Source organism: Streptopelia decaocto (genome assembly GCF_964273445.1).
Source record: "Streptopelia decaocto genome assembly, chromosome: 1".
NCBI lineage: Eukaryota > Metazoa > Chordata > Aves > Columbiformes > Columbidae > Streptopelia > Streptopelia decaocto.
This window is the reverse complement of record NC_138663.1, coordinates 29,693,355-29,719,938: the sequence shown is the minus strand read 5'-3', so window position 1 is coordinate 29,719,938 and position 26,584 is coordinate 29,693,355. Positions and strand designations below refer to the sequence as shown.

At 36.7% G+C, this 26,584-nt stretch overlaps 1 protein-coding gene across 1 annotated transcript in view; it reads right to left on the bottom strand.

Moving 5' to 3' along the window:
* IMMP2L (inner mitochondrial membrane peptidase subunit 2) overlaps positions 1 to 26,029 on the bottom strand; it is a 464,946-nt gene extending 438,917 nt beyond the window's left edge. Inside the window, exons 1-3 of the mRNA XM_082070640.1 lie at positions 25,901 to 26,029; positions 14,976 to 15,113; positions 8,149 to 8,252 (exon numbers count right to left, since the gene is read on the bottom strand). Of these exons, the coding sequence (XP_081926766.1) occupies positions 8,149 to 8,252; positions 14,976 to 15,110 (239 nt within the window). The 5' untranslated portion in view covers positions 15,111 to 15,113; positions 25,901 to 26,029. The remainder of the gene's footprint in view (positions 1 to 8,148; positions 8,253 to 14,975; positions 15,114 to 25,900) is intronic.
* Between the last annotated feature and the right edge of the window lie 555 nt (positions 26,030 to 26,584).

Below are 26,584 nucleotides of genomic sequence, written 5' to 3'. Positions count from 1 at the left end.
GACTTCATCAGTTCAGCACTCTGAATTTCATAAGTTCAGTAAAACCTAAGTTTAAGTACTTCGATACGTATCTTTAGGAATCACAGCTGGTGCACTGTCCTCCTCACAAGTCCTTTACCTTCAAGAAAAGGAAATTACTTTACCTTCAACAAACTATCAGTTTACTTTCAGTTTAACAATCCTCTAAAGCTTCAAGACATCTGTTCAGCAGATTGAATACACATTCAAAAATTATGGTCCATCTATACTTATAATAATCAAAAATACACTTGATATTTTTGTGCAAGGATAACTATATGAATATCCATTACTTTTTTATCCTACAATATCACAGATGTTCAGTCTGAAATTACTTAGGAAGGAAGTTTCTAATTTGAATACCCTATGGAGAATGAGCATTAGAATTACCTGTTAGTCACTGAAACAATGGTATTTCCTGCCTCTTCCACCAATGAGATTGTGTATACAGTTTCACTGACTTGTAAAATCCCATCTAACTCTATGTAGTTACAAGCAATGCCATTCATAAATAACCATTAATTACTTCTCAGCAGCTTGAAGTGCATTGAGAAAAAAATATATCAAATACTTCCCTATGACAGTTGTTAAATTTTCTTAAGGTTAAAGAAAAAAGTTTAGGAAAAACATGCTGTTATCTTTCGGTACATTCATTTCATCAGGTTCTGCTGAAAGCAAAGTAAGTTCCTAGCATCTATATTACCAATATTTCAAAAGGTAAAAGTGACATTTTTCTAAACCAAGGCAAGTTCCAAGCTCCTTTTGCTCAGCCTGACCTTCACAGGGCAGTCAGTTATCGCTCTGCACGGCAGAGAGCTGCAGGAGCCCAGGCACCTTTCCAGCCAGTCAAACCACAGCTGTAATTTCTGCAGCTGTTCACTGAGACCCAGAATCTTCAACACACTGAGACTGCGCCTCATCAAGAACAGTCAAAAACCCTACTCTGTGCTGTTTCCTTTTCTGTTGAACAGAGGCAAGTAAACGTTAATTGTCTCGTCTTCATACGCCTGATCACTAAAAAGTGAAATAAATGAATCAAATGAATAAATTAATTTTGTTTTTCAGATGGAAAATTGCTGTTAACAGGCCTCCTTCAGCAGACCATAGGTCCTCGTTATGTATTAATTAGCTGCTAACACCTTATCATCTTACAATTTAGAGATCACAACCAAACCAATTTTTCTCTCATCTTTCTTGCTTTCCAAAGAATCAGACATATATATATATTTGGATTAAACTTCAAATGTGACCTGTTTTTTTATTCACATACTAATTTGAATCGCAACATGACCATAACTTGCATTTGTTCCAGTGTAAATACAGATCGACCAAGAAGAAAAATACTTAAAGCAAGGAGTACTGATCAGGAGATGATCCTGTATTAAACAGTTTTAATCTTTATGCTATTGAATTGGTGCTGAGGTTGGTAAGATGGCAATTTCACTCGCCTTTCACTATAATATGTCTTACTGAAATTTTATGCTACTTATCTCAGCAGGGCATTCAACCAGACTGTACATCTAATTTGTAATGATTTTAATTGTTTAGTTATTTTAATTATTTTTGGCAAGTCCCTCAATGTGGCATTTTGGATGAAAAGCAAAGGCTGTATGCAGGGAGGGAAAAAAGAAAACACAAAGAGCAAAAGACGTGGTAATAACAATTCATAGTTTTTCAAAGTTGTACACTTCAGCCACTACAAGAACAATACATCAGATGAGAACTGATGGAATTATGAGTAATCATTAAGATTAAGCTACATTCTGACTAATAGAAATTCACATTTTAAACACAATTTCTGACAACCCCACTGATGTCCATACATTTATTCAAGGGATGCTAAACTAGAATAAAAAAACCCACTGATTCAGGTGAGGGTGTCAGCATTTGCTTTCAGAGTCAAAATTACTGATCTTACAGCAAGGTTCCAGATTCTCTCATACCTGATGTAGATTTAATAATTTATCTGACACGTTGCTGTGATAGCATTACAATTTTTATTTTTTTTTTATTACCAATTGGCTGCATTCTGGTTTATATTAGCTTAATGTATGTAAGCTTAACATTCGCTTTTGTCTGATCAGCTTAACTCAGTAATCAATGAGGTGTTTTAGTAAACTTGCAATATAGTATTCTAACTGATACCCTGATACATATTCAACAAGCAACGATTTGTTCCTGAATTCATTAGCAAGATATTTAATAGCAAGGCAAATAAAATCAAAATCAACCAGAATATGAAGTTCTCACTGGCACCACTGATAAAAACACAGTTCTCTTCCCAAACAACTAACACCACTTTCACAAACGGCCTGGGCCATCTAACTGATTTCCACATCATTAACTTTTTAGAAAAGGAAACATTTTTACTTTAAATTTTCCAAATTGCAATTTGACCACTAAAGAATCTGTAAGGCCTAATATTCATATATGTTACTTTTTGGCCTAAAGATTCTAGCCAGACTCTCTCTCCCGTACTGATTCTTGCAATCATGTCTTGTAAACTTCCTCCTTTTATCCATGGACTTTAAATTAAATAACCATAACTTTAACTACAACATAAATACAAATGCATAACCATAACTTTAACTATAACATCACTTTAACTACAACTTCCTTCCTCCACAACTGCTCAGTTTCTACAGTGTTACAATAACTGCGTACTTAAACCCACCCTGAGCACTTAATCATAAAACCACGGATCATTTACAGTATCTGAAAACTTTCTTCAGAAAACTGATTTTACTTACTTTATAAATACAAGATGCAAGTCTTTCTTTCATCAACAGTATTAACACACTGATATATATTATGATATCTACTCTAAGAATAGCTTGTAACACAGATAATAAAAGTAGAACTACATATGTGATTTTTATCAGGAAAAGACATGAGGGTTTTTTTTCCCAGCTAAAGGAACAGAATAGGAAAAGATTTTCCGAGGTCACTGAGGCACAGAAAGTAAAGTGATTATTTAGCTTCTATGTCAGCACAACCTCCTCTGCAGTGTCCTACCTGCCAGAAGACAGATGACTTGGTACAGAGACCTAAGTACAAACAAAAATAGAATAGAAATTGGAAGTCTTAAGAAGGTCAAGCAGAGGTATTTGTAAAATGTTGCACAGTACTTTAGTCAGAAACAAGCTTTCTCAAAAATAATGCAAGAACCATTAAATATCTATTCATGTTACATCTATCAGAATTTAGTAGAAAGTCATTTCATAATTACAAATACTGATTCAAATTCAGGGCAGTTCCTTCAATAAGTACCTTCTTATTTTTATTTTACTAGGCTAGCCATATTAATGAAATTCCAATTAGTGTTGTTTTATGAATAGTACATATTCTCTTTGTACCGTGTGAGAACTCCTTTGCTTCCCTCAACTGAATAGGAATGCATTTCTTAAAAATTTGGATTATTCAGATTTGTGTGACTAGGTTAAAACTTGTTGAACGATCACATAAAATCATCATGGCAACCGTTTTTTCCAGTTCTCATTTCTGAACAGATGTCAGTGGGGGATACAGCAGCAGAGACAACCTCACACACAGTACTTTGAAGCCTCCTGCAAAGGGTTGATTTGCACTGGATTTTTCAGAACTCAAGCACATATAACCTTACACAAAAATACTTATCAGTCACCAAAAGTAAGGGAGTTTGCTGCAAGGTCTGAACATAATCTTAGAGGAAGTAGTGACAGAAGCTACTTAATATTCTTCATCAGGATAGGAGATAGAAAGTAAGCTTTTTTTTTTTTAATGTCATTGAATTTCCTATGTAAAACATTGGTTTTATACTTAAAGCAATTATGCTTTAAGATAAGAATTCACAAGAAGCTGATAAAAAAGACAACATGAATTTCCTCATTATTATAGCTGACCTTTAAAAACATGTTTTTAAATATAGTGCCCATTTTCATTTAGCTATTATAGTTCAAAACTTTAGAAGCATGTTACCACTCAGCATGTACAGAACAAAGGGCATTGGTTCTCAATTTTTTTTCCAGATTATATTAGCAGAGCTATTTTTATTTAACGCATAAGCGCACATTCTAAATTAGAAATGGAAGGACACCTGGCAGCCTACCCAGTAAGTAGGTTCCCGCTCTCAGTCCCACCTTGGAGAAGGTGTTCTCTCTGTTACAGAAGGTAACATAACCTCCAAAGGCTAAAATTAGTATCTGTGAATATCTACAGCCTTGAAATTTCATCATTCAAAAATCTAGCAACACTATTCATATTGCAGTCATTGTTAACTGCTTTATCAAAAACCTATTAACCAAGTAAAGAACAGAGTCCAAACATATTTTTCTAAAAAAAAATTATAAATGTCTGAATTAATACTGTTGTAACTACATTTTGAAAAGCTTGCTTAAATTTTGTCCTATAGATAAAACACACTCTACACATTCACATGCTGACTTTGCAATCTTCTGTATGTTGCAACAACTTTTTTCTACATTAAGACAGGAATTTTGGAATGAAAAGAGGGCAAGATTTTACATTCAGTACATCCAGTTTTCAGTAGAGAGAAGGAAAATGAATTCTAGAGCTATAAATCACTCTTTGGCAGCATCTTTTTACAACACCACCTGCATTTGTACACAGTAGAAACCAAATTACATATAGGTAAGTTGGCAAAAATGTCCATTAATAAGCAATAGAAGAGCACTGTGTCCATTAGTACCAGGAAGCGCAGTTGCAGAACATATTCCCAAGGACCTGCGTGAGCTGCACAGCCCACGCTGTGATGTGCGCTGCTACAGCTACAGTGCTGCTGGCATTCCAGTTCCACAGACTGAAACCAGCTGGGAGAAGCCTACTCATCCTATAACTCATTCTGCAGTATCTGATAAAGTTCCACACAACTGTTGTAAGAGCCCTCAGCAGGGCTCTTACAAAACAAAACGTGTGTTTCACCACTAAAGTTATTGAAAGATCAAGGTCTCTTTGGCAAAAATATGCATCCATTTATCTTCTAAATATGACCTCATGTGCCACATGACTACATTCTGTCTTCGAAAATAAATAAATTCATTTCCAAAACAAATAAAATAACACACTTTTTTTTTTTTGGTCTGTTTAAGAGATACAAGAGTAGTATTCAGGAACATGAAATAATGGAAATTATTCAATTCACTGAAATTTTACAGGTTGTTTTTTTTTTTTTAATTTATTAAGCCCTAGTAATATAGCAGTATCCAAATTAAGCACTCCACCAAGTGATGAAATTAAGGATGATCCTAATTTCCCTTATTTCTGAACCAACTTAAAACTGTGAGTTCAAAACTTATAACATGCTACATTGAGCTCTCTTAATTCTCACATCAATAAGGCTGACTTCAAGCTAACAGGAAAGACGTTAACTTAAAACATCTTCTAAAAAGCTGAGGTAAGATTTAACTATTTGTAAGACACTAAACTTCAAATAAACAAATCATGTTTTGCTACCAACTAATTCCCTCAATCAGTTTTATCTGACTCTAATTTTATACTTTAAAGACTAATGCCATTCTAAATATTATGTCTAAAACCAGCTCTATGCACATGTGTGCTCACAGCGGCTAATTTCACAGCTGTGGGTGTGATGCACAGTTACATGTCCATCAGATACAAAGGCAGGAATGACAGAAAGACATGACATGTTTCCATAAACATGCATTCTTCATTTAGTACCTTTAGCAGGCCTGAACTCCTCCAAGGGCTTGGGGACAGGGTGCTCATTTGTAACCAAAGTCACCAAATAACCAAAACCTATATTTCATCTAGAACTAGATTGGATTTGCAAGCAGTATCACAAGCATAATCACAGGCTGATTGATCCACTCTTGGCGCATCCAGGGCCACCAAGACTAACTCATCTCTGCTCCAAGGTTTGGTTCTTGGCCATGTACTCACACTGGACATTGCCAGTTGGGATCCCAACGATCTTTTTAAAGACCTGTGATAAAAACAGCACCCAGCCAGAATGACAGTATTTCTGATTGTATGAAGAAAGCAAAGCAAAGATGGCCCTGGTCAAACTGTCATGAAGAAATATTTGATCTTAGCTCTCGTTCTGCAAAACCACCCTCCCACAACCTCATAGCTATTTTCTACTATGACTTGGCAAAGAGGAGACAGTGGATACATGTTAGGCAGCCAAGTAGAATATGAAAGAAGGTTTACATATCCATCTGCCTATTTCAGTCACACCAGCACTTTCTCATCTGAATTTCTCACAGGAACATAAAAAGCAGCAGCTGATGGGAAACTGGTCTTCCCTGTACACGCCTTCCCTAAATCAGCCATATCCTCTGAGGACCACCAAGTAAAATTCATGCATAGGATATCTATTCACTAGTGAGTTATAGAAACAAGAGGTAAACAATCAAAATGAATAGGATAAAAATATTAACCTGTTTACACTATAAAAGCCTCATGTACCAAAGGTTAAGTCTCAAACAACTCACATGAGTACAAAACCACATCCAGATACTATATCCTGCAAGTCTTTACAACACAATTAAAATCCTTACATTACAATAAGCCAGTAAGCCAAAGCTGCTTCTAACAGACCCCTATCATGAAGTACTTAACAACTTTAAAGTTGTTACCAATATATAAAATATCCTTCAATATTTTCATATCAAAACTGTTTAATAGATTATTTTTACATTAACTTCCTTCATATTGTTCTTAGAGTGCTTTTTTAATTCTTCAGTGTGATTATTCAGTGTACTTCCCTAAAGATTAAGAAAAACCTCAGTAATATTCATAAATACAACATGACCTCTTCCATGTGGATTTCCTAAGCTCCTTGGTGATTTTTTCAACACATACAGAAAAGCCACAGTATCTAAAATATTAGTTATCATGCCCAAACATAGCAACCATACGACACACAAAGCAATCAATGCAGATGGCTCAGATGGTACCACAAACCCTCAAGAAGTATAACAAGAACAAAACTATTAATTCTGTTTTCTGATCAGACAAGGTACTCATCTTCTGTTCAGCCTATTAATTACTACCCACTTACATTCACTGTTCTAAACAATCACTGGAGCACGACTTGGGCAGAGAGATGTAAACACTGGCAGAATCAAATTTTTACAAGCAGTCATTAAGCAAACTGAAATTGGAGCCCTTTTGCAACATTTGGTGTTGCAAACACGAATAAACTCATATTTGTAGCCAGACCATTTACAGAAAATCTTACATGCCAGACAATAAGACAGACCATAAAATAAATTTGAAATTTCTAACATAAGAAGACTACATGAGAGAGTTTGCCTTAAGAGCCAGTAGTGAAAATTTTCATACAAATTACCACTACAGTGAAGACGCAGGCAAAAAAAGGGACAATTAGAAGAAATACGTGACAAAAAGGAAGCCAGATAATATAGCTTCCAAAGAAGCTATTACAAAGATGTTATAATCTACATATTTTGCATTTCACTTACAAAACTAAAACCTTAAGCTTAAACTATCCAAGCATATAGTATAAGTATGTATTACATCATTGTGTCAGTTATGCACACTTCAACATCCCATTTCTATATTACATTAAGGTTGAAATGGAGTTTCTGTCCTGTTAGTCTTGAGTATTTTCAACAGCGAAACACTGCCACCTTTCGGCTTGACACATAGACCTCCCCACATACATGTAAAACTTTTTTTTTTTTTGGCTACATTTGTCCTTTATAGAGGTGGTTGGTTGAAATCTCGTGATCTTATTTAAAATTCAGTATCGAGATTTCTCCAAGAAAAAAAAAGGTTGTATTAATCGGTAAAGAAACACTATTTTTCTCACAAATACGAGTGAATAGCCAAACAATTTTAAAAGTATACTCCATTAACTCACATAATGTTTTCTCTATTTTCTCTCTTTATGTCACAGTTCTTTTTTTCCTGGCAGCTTCTGTACACATATATACTGTATCACATAACATCTTACATGACGTTCCTTCGAAGTAAAATCCTAGTAATGTATTCAATAAACATCTGAGCTTTGAAAACTTAATACATTATTTAAAAAATCATATTCCTTGTTCATATATATGTTTACAGTATTGTGAATTATATATTAAATAGTGATGGTTCAACATGTATATAAGCACGTATTGAAACATACGCAAAATCACTTACACCAATGACACAATGTCCCCACGTTGTACATCATAATTTCGAATGCTCCAGTGGTTTAAGAGCACTACATCAGATGCTTGTCTTCCCCCAGGATTCAAAGAAGGCTAAGAGGAGGAAAAAAAACAGCTTTAGATCTACATTTCCTCTATCATCTTCCACCTGACTCTCATTCCATCAACAGGTGAAATTCATTAAAACCAGTAGAACTGTACCCACTCACTATTAGAAGACCAAGAACCTGTTGTATTCTGTGAAATATATTTCTTTATTAAATTCCATGTTAAATGTCACTCATTTATGACAAACTGTAGTTCACATCTTTCAGTGCACTACTACATGCAAATTAAATTACACAGGATACGTACTCACGACAAGCCTGATGAAAAGAAGTGATTGCCTTTGCTGCCTATCACTTAATATTAAAAACAAAGGAGAACCAAGAACACTAATTCCCAGAAAAAGCAAACTCTCTGCAGGCATCTTACTGCTATACAAGAATAATTTACTAAAAATTAAATATGTGCTTGTAACAGTCATACTCTCAGCACTCTTTGCAAAGGGCAAAAACAAATTCTACAGCACATGCTGACACTGCCAGTAAATGTGGTGCTTCTGTAACAGGAGACAATGAAGCCTGAACTCTCACAGAATCATACAGTGAATGAGACTGTTCACTAATCCCAGTATTTAAAAAAAAAAAAAGCCATTACTTAGTACAGATTATTAGGAGATCGAAGAACCATACACAGTTATTTTGTATGACATGATACAAAACTAGGGGACCTGGTAACCTGGTTAATGCTAGCTCTGAGTTAACCCATTCAGAAATGGGAGAGGAAGGAAGCAGCCCATCATCACAGCAGGGTCTTAATTGTTTTTTGCAGGGGTTATTTCAGTACAAATACTCCTCATACTAGACAGGAAGTATTTAAGAGTATTCCAAAATAAAGTCTTTTGATAGCTTATTTCTCAATAATCTTTTTCAGACTCTTCAAATACAATTACGGTATCTTCAAGTTGGCCAGCAGATGACCTCTAATTTAGACTCTGTAGTTAGGTGACATATTTAATGAAGCAGAGTATTGAGACTACGCAGCCCCTCATTCATCTGTATGATAGCTACAATATTTGCTAAAATTTGTTTTTCTGTAGAAGAGGCTTTCAGTGTTTATCTCACAGTACAACTTGGCCTTCCACTTATAAGAGCAGACACTGGCTTCTGAGATTCCCCTCCCCAGGCTAATCGTACCTTTGATGAGCAAACCAATCCAGTTATAGGACTGAAATCAACTGTTCTCAATACAAGTAATTACACTTCATCGTATTTTTATTCAGTAAAAATATGCTCCCAAACCAGGATGGATACTTAGTATTTATTTTTAACTTTAAAAGCTATTTAGAAGTGCTGATTTCTCTTTGCTACAGTTTCCTCAATCATTTCTTCTTTGCTACCCGAATCAGTTGATAAAGACCTTCTTTCAAATGGGACTTGTGAAAAACTAGTTTTTTAATGAGCAACAAAAAGTAATGTGCTGGGGTCCTGAGTAGGTGTAATTCACATTAACAGTATGGAACATGATAGTTCAAAAGAATAAATTGGGCTGAGGGAAGGGAAATGACACAATATGTTTAGGTAAACAGCAACCCAGTCTAGTTACATCTTGAGCGGTGGACTATAGGGCAAATTTCTAGTCAAGCAAGTCCGCAGATCAAAGCAGATCACATTAACATCCACAGAAATATGGTCCAAATCTAAGCTATAAGTAAATTAACACTCATCTTTTTTTCTACTAAAGCCTATGCATTGCAAGAGCCAGATATATGAAAGTTAGAAGCTAATGAGCAGATATTTTATTATTATTTCTTTAATCAGGATTTTCCAGAATGATTTTCCACCTTCATAGCATCTTCCACCAAAGGATGGTATCTTTATGCACAAATTCTTTACATACAAGTCCATAAGCAATTCACAATCACACTCATTTTTACCAAATGCAGGCACATATGGGTCAGAAGCTAAGTAAGGTATTAGTCAACAGGCAAAGAAGCAGATCATACAAAGCAGGAATCATACATATGGTATATTCACACAAAGTGAACTGCTTGGTCCTCCTAAGTATCTACCTTAATGGGCCAAAAGAAGTGATCAAAGCAAATGGAAATTTTAAACCCACTGCTCCAAGAGCTTATGTATTTCACAGCTGATACTTGGAAAAGATTTACATGAGCATTCACAAACTTTTCCTCACATCTATATCAACTTCATTTTACAGAGAAATACTATTTGCATTATCCCAGTTGACTCCTATTGTTTTCTGTATTAAAACGAAGGGCATGCTTTAGAGTTTAAATACCTTTAAATACTGCATAATCTTTTATACTTAAATAACTCTAGATGTTATACCATGTTGCTTGCTATTTTTAACAATACATGTGGTTTTGACATATAGAGTGGATATCCAACTCATCACACATTAGAATTATGTTTGAGAGAACAGGACAATGTAAAATCTTTTTTTCTTTGCCACAAAACAACCTGACATATTCAAAATGCACAGACAAAAATACTGTTTTGATAGAAGAAATGTAAGGACAACTAGAAGGAGATAACTTTCATTTTACATCACAATTACAGTTTTCCATTAAAAAAATAATCTAAATCCTTCAGCAAGTCTTTCTCTAATGTAAGTAACATAAATTGTGATTCCACAACAAAAAGTATAGAAATAATTCAATGCAGTTTGTTCAGAGACAACTTATTTCCCATGACATTCCCTAGCAGTAAGGTCTCAGGTCTAGCAAAACAGAAATACAGCTTCTGAAAAAGCAGCCAACAAATGGGCTCACAAGGGTTCTTTATTTTATAAGAAACAAAATAATACAGAGGTTTCCTGTTTGCCCAAATTCTCGGCATAATAGTCTGCTACAAATGAGACACACAGGTCTTAATTTAGAACTGTGATGCAGAAGTCACAAAACACTCACTCTTTCCAATTACTAACTAATCTAATGCTAAAAGCATGCAAATTGAGAACCCCAGCCATATGATGAAGCCTCACAGGATATGAGGTTCCATAAGTAGGAGGATAAAAGCATGCCCTTTTACTATAAATAATGATTAACTTGATAGTTGTTATGCTGCTAGTGAATACCAGAAGGTCACAACTTATTTGCTTATAGCTTGGGGAACAGAAAGAATATTCACACGAGCTGACCAGCTTAGGTACAGTAATCCTAATAATAAAGCTAGGAGAAACTGCCACAGAATAATTACAACTGCTATTACGCATAATGGAATAGAACATTCGATAATGTTTGCTGCTGAAACAAGTGTGCTTCGTCAGAGATCGCTGGTCAGACTACTTGCTACAATCCTTGGTATTGACTGTTAGCTACAGAATTTGCATATGAAGTTGCACATACGCTGTCATCTTCCATCTCACTTGAAAACAGTCCCTTTGCTTTAATGAATTTACAAATTTATGTGTCCATGGGGGGTTCCTTTTTCCACATCATTATGTATGAAGAGTTTGTAATAGAAGCAATGAAACTCAACAGGAGAAAAAAAAAAAGATATCAAGATGTCCATATGATAACATTTTAAAGTATACAACCAGCATTACAAGGAGTCACAAAAAATCCACAACAGCCAATTAAGAAATCATATTACCAGTTATTTGTGTCACATTGAATGTTGTAAATAGATTACAACTCACTTGAAACCCGCTATTAACAAAATGCTAGATGAGTACATCAACCTGTAAGATCCTAAGCAAACAAAAACACCTCATGAGAGGATTAAAAAAAAAATGTAATTTTTGAAAGAAAAAAGAAGGTAATGAAACAATTAAAAATGTTAAAATTATAAATTGCAATTGTTCACAGTTTAGAGTTAATATTCATTTACACTGAAATCAGCACAGTGAAAGAATTATGAGAGGTGCCTGAAAGCACCGTAGAAACACACAATCAGCATGAAACAATGAAATTCATTAAGTCTGTCTTAATTGATGGGGAATAAACCAGAAATTTGTATTTGCATTAGAACCTTTATTCAGCATGCTTGCCAGGGTGACAATAAGTATTACCATTGTCAGTAACTATGAAGCAACAGCAAGGCTGGTACAAAACAAAAACAGAAACTGAGGAGAGACCAAGAGAGCAGAGTAGGAGAGCGAGCGTGACATAGAGAGATTTATTACTTGCTTCTTGTCAGAACTTTTAATTTCAGGCTCAGCAGGAGCCACAATGATGAGAACACAAAGCCAGCTAGATGTTTTAGAGGTCTATTACAAACAAATTCTTGGGAATCATACCATGGTATCTTCAATTTGAGACAATACCACTGAAAGCACGCAATTGATGGATATATGACTACACGCTGACTGAACTTCACTCTCCCTCATACCCATAGCTTTCAGCTGCATTCAACATAGATCAGTCTTCAGAGAACACAATAAATAGCTGGAATTACAAAGCAATGACCAATACTCCTTCAAGCTACTCTGCAAGAGAGGGAGATATTCCTTATAATTATGTCCCTGTCAGACGTAGTTAGGTGTCTAATAAATCTTGGCAAGGAAATTAGTATCTTATTAAAAGCACTAGGAAGTGAGGGTTTGTTTGTACTCTGAAAAACATCCATAGGCATAGAAGTTTAAGACAAACTCATATTTCAGTGCCACAGTCCAGACTAAAACCAGAGAGACAATTTTACAGACACTGAGATGTCAGTAAAATTAGAAATGTCAGCTTTCAAGCTACCCATACTTCAATCAACAGAGGGAATGTCTAGTCAACAGAAACATCAAGGGAAGAGCTCAGGTTTTAATCACCCACAGAATATATATTGCTTTCTATGGCCACTATGAAGAGTGTGTATCCTTCTCTGTCAGGTTGAATAAATCTTAACAAATAACTAGTGTTTTTCAAAGGTTATTCCAAAGATAAACCACAGTTAACTATATGCCCTTCAAGTGAGTGGAGAAGCAACACCCCAGGACAATGCCAGAGCACTCCCTAACACTTAGACTTCAAAGGAAACATAAAACTGAACTCTTGACAAAAGGGGCTCAACAGATTTGTGGAGCACAGAAACCTACAAAATTTCTTTTCAGCTACTGAGGGAAAACTAACTCAACGAGAACGGATGTTAAGCAGAATATTATGTCAGACACAGAAAGACCAAATAATGACAGGCAATGTGGCATGCTGAAAAACCAACCCCTCAGAAATTAAATGCTCAGGTCATGCTCACTAATAGAAAGAAGGGGAAAGAAAAAAAAAAAAAAAAAAAAAAAAACACAAAAAAAACCCAAAAAACAACAACAACAACAAAAAAAAAAAAAAAAAAAAAGGAACAACATAAAATTCAAGATGCATCTGCATTTTGAATGCTGCATGTGGCTCTAGATCCCGTAGAGGCAAAAGATGAGAAGATGGAAAATGGGGGAGTCGTATTAATCTGGCTGCTTTTGTACTCATCTACATGCTGTGTATTATCTTCGAATTTCTCCTGTCTGAAGACAGCAAAAACCGTTTTTCCCAGTTTCCCGCTCCTCCTTTCTAGAGCAAATTTCTGGCTCTGCAACTGTAAGCCCTCTTGAGATTCTCCTACCTTTGACTGGGCATCAGTGAGATTCAGAATAACACACATGAAAACTGATGTTACACCTAAATTCTGGTCTTGGCGTGTAGAATTACTGGAATACAATGATTTTACTTTGGTCCCCACTCTTGAGATGAGAGTTACCTTCTAGACCAGGTGAGGTTTCTTGACAGAAGTTAAACACCAGATCAGAGGCTGCCACAGGAGGGACAATGCCACCTTGCCATTCCTTCCTCCCCACCCTATGCCTTTCTATGGCATTAAACAAAATCAGCCAAGCCCAGGTTCTAGCCCAAGTTTTGTCTGTGTGAATGCCACATTATCAAAATGCCAGCAGCTGGTCTTGACTCCTGTGAAACTTCTCTTCAAGGTTCTGAACGTATTCAGATAATCAAATAATAAGGCCCGGCTCCTAAGAATCAAATCTTTAGTCACTGCCAATTGGAATATTGCAACATTACAAAAAATATAATTATCATCAGTGGTGATGCACAACAATATGCAGTGCATATGATTTAAAATGCAAAGTAACAGTACAAAAATTGGATAACTACATTACAACATATATTTTTCAGTTCCCAGTAACAATGGAAACAAAGTAGCCGTTCACTGTCATGAGTATTTATTTATCTTCTAAATGTTACACAGCATATTTTTATTTATTTGCTTGCACTGTATAAACATTCCGTACAACCAAAGTAAAAACAGTGAATCAATACTTACATCCTGATAAGCACAGGTACTAATACTAGGTTCATGCCATTTTCAGTATTCTTCACTAAAATGGTGCATATTTGTTCATTAGTAAGAGCAAGGATAGCAAGAACAGGCTTTATCATACAATTACTGTAACACAACTACTAAAAATTAATAATGCCTCTTTGTGAGTCATCAATTCAATTCCAAGAGACAAAAGGTAGTGTTCAAAAAAGAAATCGTTATTTCTAATGAATAGGAAGAAATTTAAAAAATGTATCTTTGCCACTACTTATCTACATATTTACCTTTTACTGAGACAGAATTTTGGCAAGTTTTGTTCTCAAAAGCTTTTCTTTTTACATCGTAAAGGTATTTGTTTAACAAAGTCAAAATTAAACTCTTCCATACTAAGATGTGACCATTTAATATCAATTGAGAAAACAAGTTTTTCCACCTTGCTATTGCCAGTGGACAGTCACTGTTTAATTTCCTGACAGACAAAATACATTTCCAACAATACCTGCATTGATGCTCCTTCCACCCTCGCCACACAGGCAACTCTATCCAGGAAAGTGACTGTTACTGGAACAGCAACAAAAAAACCTTTAAAAAAGGCTTTAAGGTATTTCTTCCCCAAACCGTGAGCTTGTGCCATAATCTGAAAAATAGGAAACAAATGGGAAAAAAAAAAAGTTATAAAACAAATTTTAAGCAACAGCAACACTGTAGCAATCCAACAAGGTGCAGTTAAGAATAAATCACATCATCTGTTAGGGTCTCAAAAAAGCGCATCAGAATGAAAAAGAACAGAAGTCTCTAATGGAATTTAAAAGTCTGTTCTGCAGAAGAGAGTTTGATACCTGACATCTACCCTTTAGCTAATTTGACCATTTATTGTGATCCTGTACTAGTGTGAGTAATTCATAAAAATGATTCAATGGTAACAGTTCAGCTAAGCAAGAAGCAAACTGATATAACCAGACAAAATCTAATTACTTATTTATGAAAAGGCAGAAAAAAACAACTAACTAGACTGAAATAACCGATTATAGAGCATTCAGTTACAGTTTACAACCAAAATTGTGTAAATATTTTTTTTTTCTCCATACACTGGTAATTATTAATTTGTGACCCCCAAAGACAGATTGTATTCTGTAAGGAAAACCTGATTATTTGCAACACATTGCCATTTTACCATTTCTTTATTGACTATTTTCACACATTGCATCATTTCACCCCTTTTGGTAACTGCAGACATGTAAAATCAGTTCAAGTTGACACATATGTCGTAGGGCCACACAGTAACACAATGGCTCTTTGTTCGCTACTACATCAGAAAGTTAAAAGCATATTGCCAGACTGGGCCGCTGCATAACGACACACGGGACTGTGCCACACCAGCTCACTATTTATTATGCTGCCTCCCATTTATTTATTTAGCCCTGAAGCAGTGAACATTCTTGAAAAATACCTACGAAGTACACAAAATACAAGTTGTTTCATTGTATTAGTTAAACCTCAGAAAAGCAAGATGAAAATCCAGGTACTGCTGCAAAGGTACAAGACTATTTATGTAACTGCACTTTCATTATACAAAATGCTGCCCTTCACCTGTTGGCAAATCCAATTTAAACAGTTGTTTCCACCTAATGAATCCCTGGTAAGCCCCATACAAGATAAGTCTGTGGAGTCCCTGCTCCCTCTATCACATCCTAACTCCTACAGACAGTAATAGAAAGAGAAAACAGACTGTGACCTGAACTTTTGAGTCTTTTGCTGTGTCTATATTCAAGAATACAGAATTATTTTTCAACCAAAATAATGCAAAACATAAATACATGCAGTTTCATGCAGTCCTTTCACAAACAGAATCTTTAGAATTTCACAATAAAATCATTTTCTTTGATGCATTTTCAGAAATATGGAAGTGATGTAGTATTTGTATGCAAAATACAAATTCACATCACTCTGATGGAATAGTACTGAAGGCAGTATTTCTGTCACAGATCTGGCTTCTTAATTCCATAAAGCATTACACTTAAGAGAGGAAAACCAGTTCTACAAAATAAGTCATCAGCATATTCTTCACTAAAATTCTTTATATATATTAATAGCTTTGCAATGGCAAGATCTGTCTTCTAAAAGACAGGACCACCTTTAGTATTAATATTACTTCTGACATTCACCCTCACAAGGTTTTAAAACTCTCTTAGTTTTCTTATTTGTTTGTTTAAGTGGAAATACTTCACCATCATCTATAACTCTTGCTCATAACACAAACTTAACTAGTAAAAGTCTAAATATACTTAATGTTTGTAATTTGATTATATTTCCTTTATGCATATTTCATGAAAACTTAGGTCAACAGCTTTCACAAAGAATTTGAACTGCATTGTGAAACATAACAAATATTTCATCAATTCAATACAAACGTTAAAATGCCTTACTCTCAGTTTATCGTTTAAGAAATCATTATTGGAATCAATCCATCGAAAGAGACTACTGCCTCCCTCAGCACAGATTTACCTTTAGAATTAGTCCACATAAAAATAGAATCTCTCAAAACCAAGTTTTGTCTACCGTTTAACAAGCTATACAATTTCATGCACCTTAATACCTTTCTCTCAAACCTGCTGATTCTGAACTTTGCCTCTCAAGTTTTCTGGCTGGAATTCTACTCCTCTGCTCTGAGGTCTGGCATTTCTCAGCTGTCCTCCACTCTAAGAGCAATGTCAGCTTCAAAACACAATATTGAGTCCTTGCCCACAAACGTATCCACCCTGTTTTCGATGGTCACTCTTTGAGCTGAAAGACATTGCCTGACAGATGTATCACAATATGATTTAGATTTAAAAAAACAAAAAAACAACACAAACAAAAAAACAACCTTTGAGAAATCAGACTAATTTACTCCTTAAATTCCTCATAGTCGAACCTATTTTCATTAATAATAGAGTATGAATGTTCACCCCATCCTCTCTACTAAATCCTTTGACAGATCTTATTATAAAGTTATTGCAAAAGCCCCATGCTGGTATCTACAGAAAAACTGAGTATCTGAAGAAAAGTAATTGGTCAGAGAACCCACAGGAGACCAACCATATGCTCCTGGAACTACAAGCTAATTAAAAGTGACACAGAATCTAGCAACCAGGTTAAAACAGTTAAGACAAAATGCTACATTCTCAATACGTCACTTGGCCAAGGCGACACCAGGAGTATTAAGCAGCTGTGGACAAAGCTGCGAGTTGAGGTCCTGCTTCTCTGGTTTTAGATGCATGCAGTATTGCAAGGCACAGTACAAATAAAGATGAGGGAAAAACACCAACAGCATCCCTACCAGCAATCAATTTGCAAACCCAACAAAGCCAACAACAGCTGTTGTACTGAAGGACTACTCTACTTGCCCTGAATTTCTTTCCTTCCTTCCATCCTGATCAAACCACTGGTTTATCTTCCATCCACACTGAGTCGAATCCTTCATTACATTCTGAAAGTTTCCTGGCTCCCCATCTCCCACAGCCAAGGACAGCTTTTCCCCAGGACACAAACTCAGCAGGCCTGTAGATTACTCTGCTCTACTGTAGAAGCCTTTCTTCCCCAAAAGATAGTAAACATATACATACACATTGTAAACAGTTTAAGAACAACTTAAAACCTAACCCATCATTAAGTTTAAGTCCTTTGATATAGCAAAACATTTTTAGCACAAGGGTAAGAAGGTACTAAATGTCAGTCTCTCACTGAACAGTCTGCACCAGGTCTATTTCATAAGCTTTCTCCTCCAAAAAACACAGAGCAGCATTTACCATAGGATAAGTATATGCACATGCCGAGTTGCCAGGCAACTGTTGACACACTAGTTCATCATCCAAGTGGCAGCAAATGGAAGGCTGTCCATCACCCTTCCAGCACAAGGGGCTTCAAGTTCTCTTGCATTGCCACAGGGGAAGGACTTGAAGACAGGCAGTGGAAAGACAGTTTGCAGCATTATCTTCTACCAGTAACTGCGTATGCGAATGGATAATCCTCAACTGATAAACAGTGTGTGATTAAAATGTGCAGTGTTTTCTTATACTTAGGTGGTCTTAGGAGAAAAGAAGGAAAAAAAGGTAATGATAAGCATTTACTGCAGTCTTAAGAAAGAATTTAGGGTAGTAAAGGGTAGATACAACAAAGATCCTTACAATTAAAAAAGAAAAAAAAGTAAATTTCTGGTTGAAGTATTTGCTTAAAAATAAAAAACCATTAGATAGCTATCACTCCTAGGGATAATATTTCACTCTTCCACATTCGGTTTTATAACCTCAATGTGCTCGAATTAACTATTTTCTTAGAAAACATATTTCAGAAAACTTGTGAAAACTACTAAAGAAAACATTGCCATACCTTATATTTCAATTTAATACATTTTTGTTATATTATAAATAACATTTATAATATATTTTTCTAGCTTACATTTATTTTATATTAATATTTTAGGGATATATTACATCTGTTATTTTATGTTTTTCTACATCAAATTAATGAATAGGTTCATTGAAAAAATGCATAAATCTCACCCGTGTCTGTCATTTGTGTCTGAGAAATTTGATGTCCAACGTTCAAATTGAAGTACACATTTTAGCAAGATTGAAATTAAGTATTTCCAAGTCTCCAATCTACTTTATTTTTAGAATCTGAAGTTACAAAGTTACTTCTAATGCTCCTTTAAACTACACCTTACTTATTTTTTTAAAGACAACCCTCCAGAACAGATAGTCAACTTTTTAACAGCTTTAAATCTAAACATATAGAATCTGAAGAAGTGTTGGACAGTAACAGCCAACAAAAATGTTAAGGACAGGAAGATAATTATTTCATAGATATATAAAGATACTCTAACAAGTTTGAACAACATGACATGATTTCTTAATATATAAACAATAAAGGATTGTAATCATATATACTACTCAAAAGTTGTAATATCAAGTAATAAATCAGTAAGTAACAGTTGGTTCAAGTGCTTTCTAAAAATAAGATGTCTGTGAAGCATCAATGTTTAATGACACTGAGTGGAACTCTCTGGTATGTAAAATTTAAAAGATTTCTAAAGTATATGTAGATTTTAAGAGTACAATATTTCCAGAACAAAATTCTGAAATCCAGTGCTAGACCTGTTTTATGCTGACAGCTAAATATATAGCAGATTTAAATGTATTTCATTGGAGCAAGCAAAGGATTACTTGCTGAAAAAAATCATTTTACCAGCACATATTTCTGGATCTCTGCCCAGTCAGTGATGCCTTGAATAAAATCAACAAATCACAATACTTAAAAGATGGCACAAAACATTGTAAAAATAATTTAGAGATGCATATCAGCATTTATAATTTACCCTTGGTTTAGGTGGGGGGGGGAAAAAACATCAAAAACAAAAAACACAGAATAATTCAGTAGAACTGACAATCTTCAAAGCAACAACCTTGAAAACTTGTTTGAAATGGCAACACGGACAAGAAAAATCCAAGATCAAAATGCCAGCATATAGTAGGTCAAAGCATTAAGAATTTCACATTGCGAAGCTCAGAGATTAAGGCAGATGGAGCACAGCATTATCCGGACCGAAGTACTTGGTGCACAAAAGGTCCAGGGATTATAATGAGTCTCTCGTGGGTACTACAACATATGGAGCAGAGATGCTATTTAGATAGCTCTCTATGTATAAAATGTTTATTTTTTTCTCCCACTTGCCTGCAGATTAGAAGACACTGTTTATCAAACAGCCTGCAGAAACTCATCAAGGAACATTCAGAAAGCCCCAGGTTACAATATATTTGCAAATCTAGGTACTTAAAAATTACTCACAGAAGTATGACAGGAAAAATAGCTGTAAAGACAAGGCATTAGGAGTCATCCACAAAGGAAATAAAATGCCCCTCATGAGCTTCTACAAGAAGACGTGAGGGAATAGGAAGGAGGAAATTACAACCTATGTGAAAAACTACCTAGCCAAGACTGTTAGGTTAGTTTAAAATTACCTATTTGATCTTGTTCAGAAATTAGTAGCTATACTGTATACAGTTCCATAACCCACTGAATAATCAACTTGTCTATGAATCGTAATATGCATTTTTCTATAAATCAATGGCACCACACTAGAGATCAGGTATATATGGTTTGAAAACAAGGAAGACTTTCATAACAGAAAATACCAAAATACATGAATGAGCTCAACTCTATTGCATCCTATGAAACTTAAAATCGAGCACAAAAGCTTCTGTTTTAAGTAGGACTGGTACAACTTGAAGACAAGGTTATACCTGGTCTAAAAATTGTGATGAACAGGATGCTGGTCAGTATTGAAATTTGTGTGATCTTATTAACATGTGCCTTTTCTACAATGTCTTGTGATACAAGGCCAGAGTAAACTACTGTCATGCAGATTTCCCACTTCAGTGGTATATTTCAATAACTTTTATATTACAGTAATTTTTGTAAGGCTACAAGTCCACAGATTTTTTAGTAGGCTAATTTAACTCATATAAATTTATGCAAGTACAGGCTGCTGTGCACAGATATGATGGGATGACTGCCACAAAGGAATCAAAATAGATTAGTCCGTGTAAGTTTTCAGTTAAAAGTAATCAAAACAGATCAGTCTATTTAAACTGTTGTCTAGTTCCAGAAGGAACTCTCATTTATACTCCAATAAAGACAAGTCCATCCTGGTATTATTCCAGGTGCTGAAATTTCTATAGCATTAATGCATCTATACTCTACACGCAGGTTTTCCTCACAGTATTCCTCTATCATATTAATCTCCCTGTAGCCCTCGGGCACACAGTCATTAAAGACTACTACTCTATTGCAAGTTTGGAAATGTCACAGATGATGGAAATGAGTGTTGTATTACGGAAGCACCACATCCTAACCTAAGCAGTGTTTTCAGTAACTATGCATGTGTGCTTTGTAATGCTCTGCTGTTCAGTTTCTCCTAGGTTAGTAATTTTGTCCTGATACCCAGACATCTTGCTTGTTCCAAATATAGAGCAGCAATTTTGTTATCTTAACTCCATTATATGCCATTTCTTATGACTTAGTTTGAATTAAAGCAATTACGATTTCCATGTAATAGCTTCCATCACTATGAAGTATGTAGGATTTTTTCAATATACCACAATACAGAAAAGCAACAATAAAAATCCAGTTTTGTAATCTCCTCAGAGCTATAACATACATAGCAATTCCCAGAAGCAGACAAAAATAAATCAACACAATGAACCTTCAATTTACAAACCACATCAAAACAAAAAAGCTTAAACCACAACAGTGACCTAATCTGTCACAGAATTATTACTACCAAAAAAAAATCAGTTTAATGTGGAACTTGTTATTTTTTTAATCTAATATTACTACATTGCGTCACTGGGATCTATCTCATGTACAAAGGCTCAGTCCACGCGTTGGTTGTAACTGGAAAGAAATTCATATTGCTTATTCTAACCAATTAGTTGTGTTTCTCAAGGTCATGAATTTTACCCCCATGGAAAACCTTGCATTTCCAAACAAAACATTTCACTCTTCAAATATAAAGCAAAAGCAGAAGAAAATGCAAGTATAGATGAATGTCACCCTCAGCAACTGAAGTTGTACCTAGTTCAGAAAGGACAGTAGTCAGCCACCCCTCAGTTATGACAATTTATTCAAGATCTTGTTTCACACACATAAGCAACCAAGAAAAGGAACAGCAATATGATCACTCTTCTATGGGTACTGCAATACCAAAACAGAGCAGCAATTGTTATGAGATCTTGTCAGAGCCATTAAAACCTCAGATGTAATGCAAATTCTTCAAGTACTATCCCACAGGCGACTGCTGGCAGAGTATCAGTTATTCTAACATAAAAGAAAAAATAATTGTTTTTATTCATGTTTCTGTGTCTTCAAAGAAACTAATAATCATTCACTTATATTGTGCATAAAGGAGAGTACTAAATTACGTCAATTTTGGAACATATTTAAGTGAACAACATAACAAGTATTTAGCTTCTTGCAACTGACAGTTCTTTGTTGCCTTTCAGCTTAAAGATTCAACACATGCAAAGTAAGTTAATTTTATAAATTGATTTGAAGTGCCATTTGCAAATAACTACCAGCTACTGTTATGTTTTGGTTTCCAGTAGACTGTGTAAATGAGGTGTTGCTTCTAAACTCAAGAAATTTGTTAATTATATTTACAGTAAACAATAGCATAACCTTTAAATTTTAATTTATTTGCACATTTATGTAGTCAACTCTCTGGATTCTTTCAAGTACCATGAAACTGTCATATTAGTTGTGGATATTCAGAAACAAGTTTATGCAAAAGCAACACAGACAAAAAAAAATATATGAGATATATATATATCTCTATATCTCATATATATATATATATACTGTTATAAGCATTCATGTAACAGTCAATAAGTGGCCTAAGAATAACAGCATTCAACTCAAAACACAAATTTTGTCAGAAAGAAACTCTAACCTAAAGGAAAATCAAATGAGTAAATACAAGAAAAAAGCATCTCAGCTAAAAATCTTTCCAGTTTGCAAGCATGAGTTGAGTATATAAGGATGGAATAATACCTGACAACAGTATTTATTATTGCATGAATAAATAATTCCAAAAGAAAGACTAGAGAGAATGTATTTAATATTTGAAAGGTATTTTCCATTTTCAGTGTACTTTACAAAAACAACTAGTTCTCCCACAGCTACTGTGAAGAAGGCTTTGTGCATACCCGCTCAAAACGGGGGAAATAGAACTGACTCCCTGAGACAACATTCCCATGAAACCTGGCAGGAAGATCCGATGAACCAACTACTTACTACCTACTGCCTGTGGCATATTAACAAACTGAATGTACAAACTAATAGACAAAATTGTGCCTTCAAAACATAACGTCCTTTATTTTACCATTCGGGTTTTATCCTTGAACATTAGAGGTCACTGTGGGACTTCCTAAGTGTGCACCTCATGTACTCAGCAATAACCATTCACCACCATGTTGATTTTGAGTCTGGGATTTGTGACAAAGTTCAACCGCCATATAAATTTCTCAGGTCTAAAGAATCAACAAAAGCACTAAACCCAAATACTCGGAGGAATGTGTAACTAATAATTTTATTGAAAAATTAATAGAAAAAGCCTCCATAGCTGTATCATCAAAGGAAAAAGTCATTTTCATATTTGCAGATTAATTAATTTCTGGCATGAACTGGTAACTTTTTCACAAAGCAAGAGACAGATTATCCAAGGCGCCACTCCGCCTTGTGTCTAAGACTCTAAATAATAGTTTAGGAACACACCAGTTAAAAGACTAAATCCCTTTGACAGAAAGAGCAGCACACTATTTATACAACTCAGTATCTGGTTTGTCCAGCAAGTCAGGACTTGCAGAATACATTCCAGGGAATTACAATCGATATTTTTTTCTTAATACACAAAGAGAATCATATTTCTCCTTTTTAAAGGCTAAAGATTTCAGTTGAAAAACAAACAAAAATCACCAGACTTCTGTGAAACTACAAATGTTCATTCTGCACTGACTGATACTAGTTCTAGACTTATAACTAGAACTTCTGGGCTTCGGCGTGTCCAATTTTTATGTTATATGAACTCTAAAGTATACGTTTTTCAGCTGAAGTGCGTTCTAGAGTTTCAACGACTCATCTTCAAGTGTGAAAATAAATTATTTTTCAACAGAAATTCTAATGCATAGGAACGAGGATTTGTTTATTCTTGCTCATATTTCAATGAGGATAAGAAACCTTTATTTTTTTATAAATTAATAGGAAAATGTGTGTTTAAGCCACTATTTAGAACTGCAGCTAAATTTAATTGGTCCAGAAGGATCTTAAAATCATGCAGTGCAGATTGTGTGGAATACAGAGTCATTGTTTTAAAATTATAATATACTATTGAACTAAAAGCAAAGCATAAGGATCCAGGTATTCCAGAAGCAGTTGGAATCTGTGGCACATTGGTCAACTTACAAAGATCTCAACAGAAAATTCCAACTGTAACTGTGAAACCTACCTGAATCTCAAAATTATTGTTCAGCACAATTCAAATATTATTCTCCAGGATCTGGATACTACCCACTGTAATTCAATGTGTGTGGTTATTTCCCATCAATTCCAAGAGGAAATTTCTTTTGGTAACCACGTAAAAGTTACACAGAAGAATCTGCTATTTTAAAAATAAAAGATTCTTAGAAATCTCCCAGTCACAGTCATTTTAGATGTTACATATTTTTACAAAATCCATATGGATTCAGTTACAGAGCTACACTTGTGGGGGGAAGTGTATTTCTAGAAGTCTAATTCTAAAGTCTTGTAATTATTTCATTGAACCTGAAAATACCGGAGAGGTCTTATCTTCCAAGCATATTCTCTTAACAGTCAGCTTTCTTCCTAATGGAACAATGAACAAGTATGTGCCCACATGTTTTGAGGGGGAGAAAAAATGAAAATGTGCTGGTACAAGAAAGGTATGCAGAGAGCTGCGGGGCAGCTTCCCCGGTCGTGTCACCGTGTTTGGTATCTCATTGTACTCAATTCCAGTTTAGTGGAACAGCAATGACACGATACGGAAATAATCACAATGGAATGGTGACTTATTGTAAGATGTTACGAGGTCAGAGTGCGCTTGGTGTTGTTTTTCTACCTAAGCTTTTCACTGACTTCCAAAAAAAATATTTTTCCTTAAAAAAGGTATGAACACCTGGTCAGAAAGATTAAGCGGCAGGGACCCCGCAGCGCGGCAGGGGCGGGGGGCGGCTGAGGGACACGGGGCTGCCGCGGCTGCCGGGCAGCGCCACGGGACCGGCCTCGCCACGGCGCGTGGGGCCTCCCGCGGGCGACCCCTGCCGGCCTCTCCCGCCACCGCGCCACACTGGCGCGAGCGCCCGCGCGACCTTCGTCAGTCACCGGGCGGCTCCGGACGCCACCTCTGCAGGCAGCGGGGACGGAGCCCCCGACTCTTCTCTCTCCCAACCCGCCCAGAAGAGGTGGCTCCCAGCCCGGCCCCGCCCTCCGGCTAGCCCGGCGCGGCCGCTCCCGCGAGGGACCCCCCCTCCTCGAACCGCCCAACGGCCACCGGCGGCTCGCGCGGGCGGAGGGAGGGAGGGGCGGGGCAAGCGGGGCGGCACCGAGCGCCTGGCGCGAGCTTGGGCGGGGGCGGTCTCGCGGCCGGGCCTGCTGCGCGGCACGTGTCGCTCCTCCCCCCCACCCCAGCTCCCCGCTCTCCTCCGGCCCGGCCCGGCCCCGCTCCGTCCTCCCGCGCGCGGCGGCGCCCCCGTGTCCCCGCCTGCTGCCTCGCTCCGCCGCGCGCTGCCCGCCCTGCCCCTCCGCGCGCTGAGCCCGCTCGGCTTCCGTCGCTCCACCCGCCGCCCGCCCGCGGCCGCGCGCGCCGCTCACCCTCTGCTCCCGTCAGCGGGGCCGGGCCGGCAGCGCCTCTGCCGCGCGTGAGCCCTCTGCGGTCACGTGGGGTAACGGCCGGGGCGGCGCTGCTCGCGGCGGCTGCGGCTCCCCCGGAACGGCGGCCCGGGACCGGAACGGTGGCCCAGGACAGGCCCCGGCGCGGCGGCTGCGCTGTAACCGTGCGGCAGAGCCGCTGGCGCTGCGGCAGGGAACACTCGGCTGCCGGGGATTGCACCGAGCCTGTAGTTGCGGCTCGCTCTGTGCGGTGGTCCCCCGTCGGTGTGGGCTGACCGGTGTGCCTGGTGTCTGGCAGACTAGACCCATTGCAAAAAATACTGATGCGCTTGGTCTGATCTTCATTTTCAAGTCTGTATTTGCAGTTTGTGTAAGAGTCCTGAAAAACGTGAGGCCGTTGGGTGGCAGCAGCCGTGATTCCCTTCAGCGATGTTGGAGATCAAACACACATGAGCTCTAGATTTGTGGTCATTTTTTGCAACTGGACAAAAATAGACCCTTTTGAATATTAGTGTGTAACATTGGGAGATTTTTAACTAATATTTTAGTATAAACTTGTTGCATATGTTGTAATCCACACATAAAAATGCAGGATTTTTGTTCAGCCGATGAGTTTCCTGGTGCACACAGATATCTGGCCTGATCGCAACCACCTCTGTTGTGCAT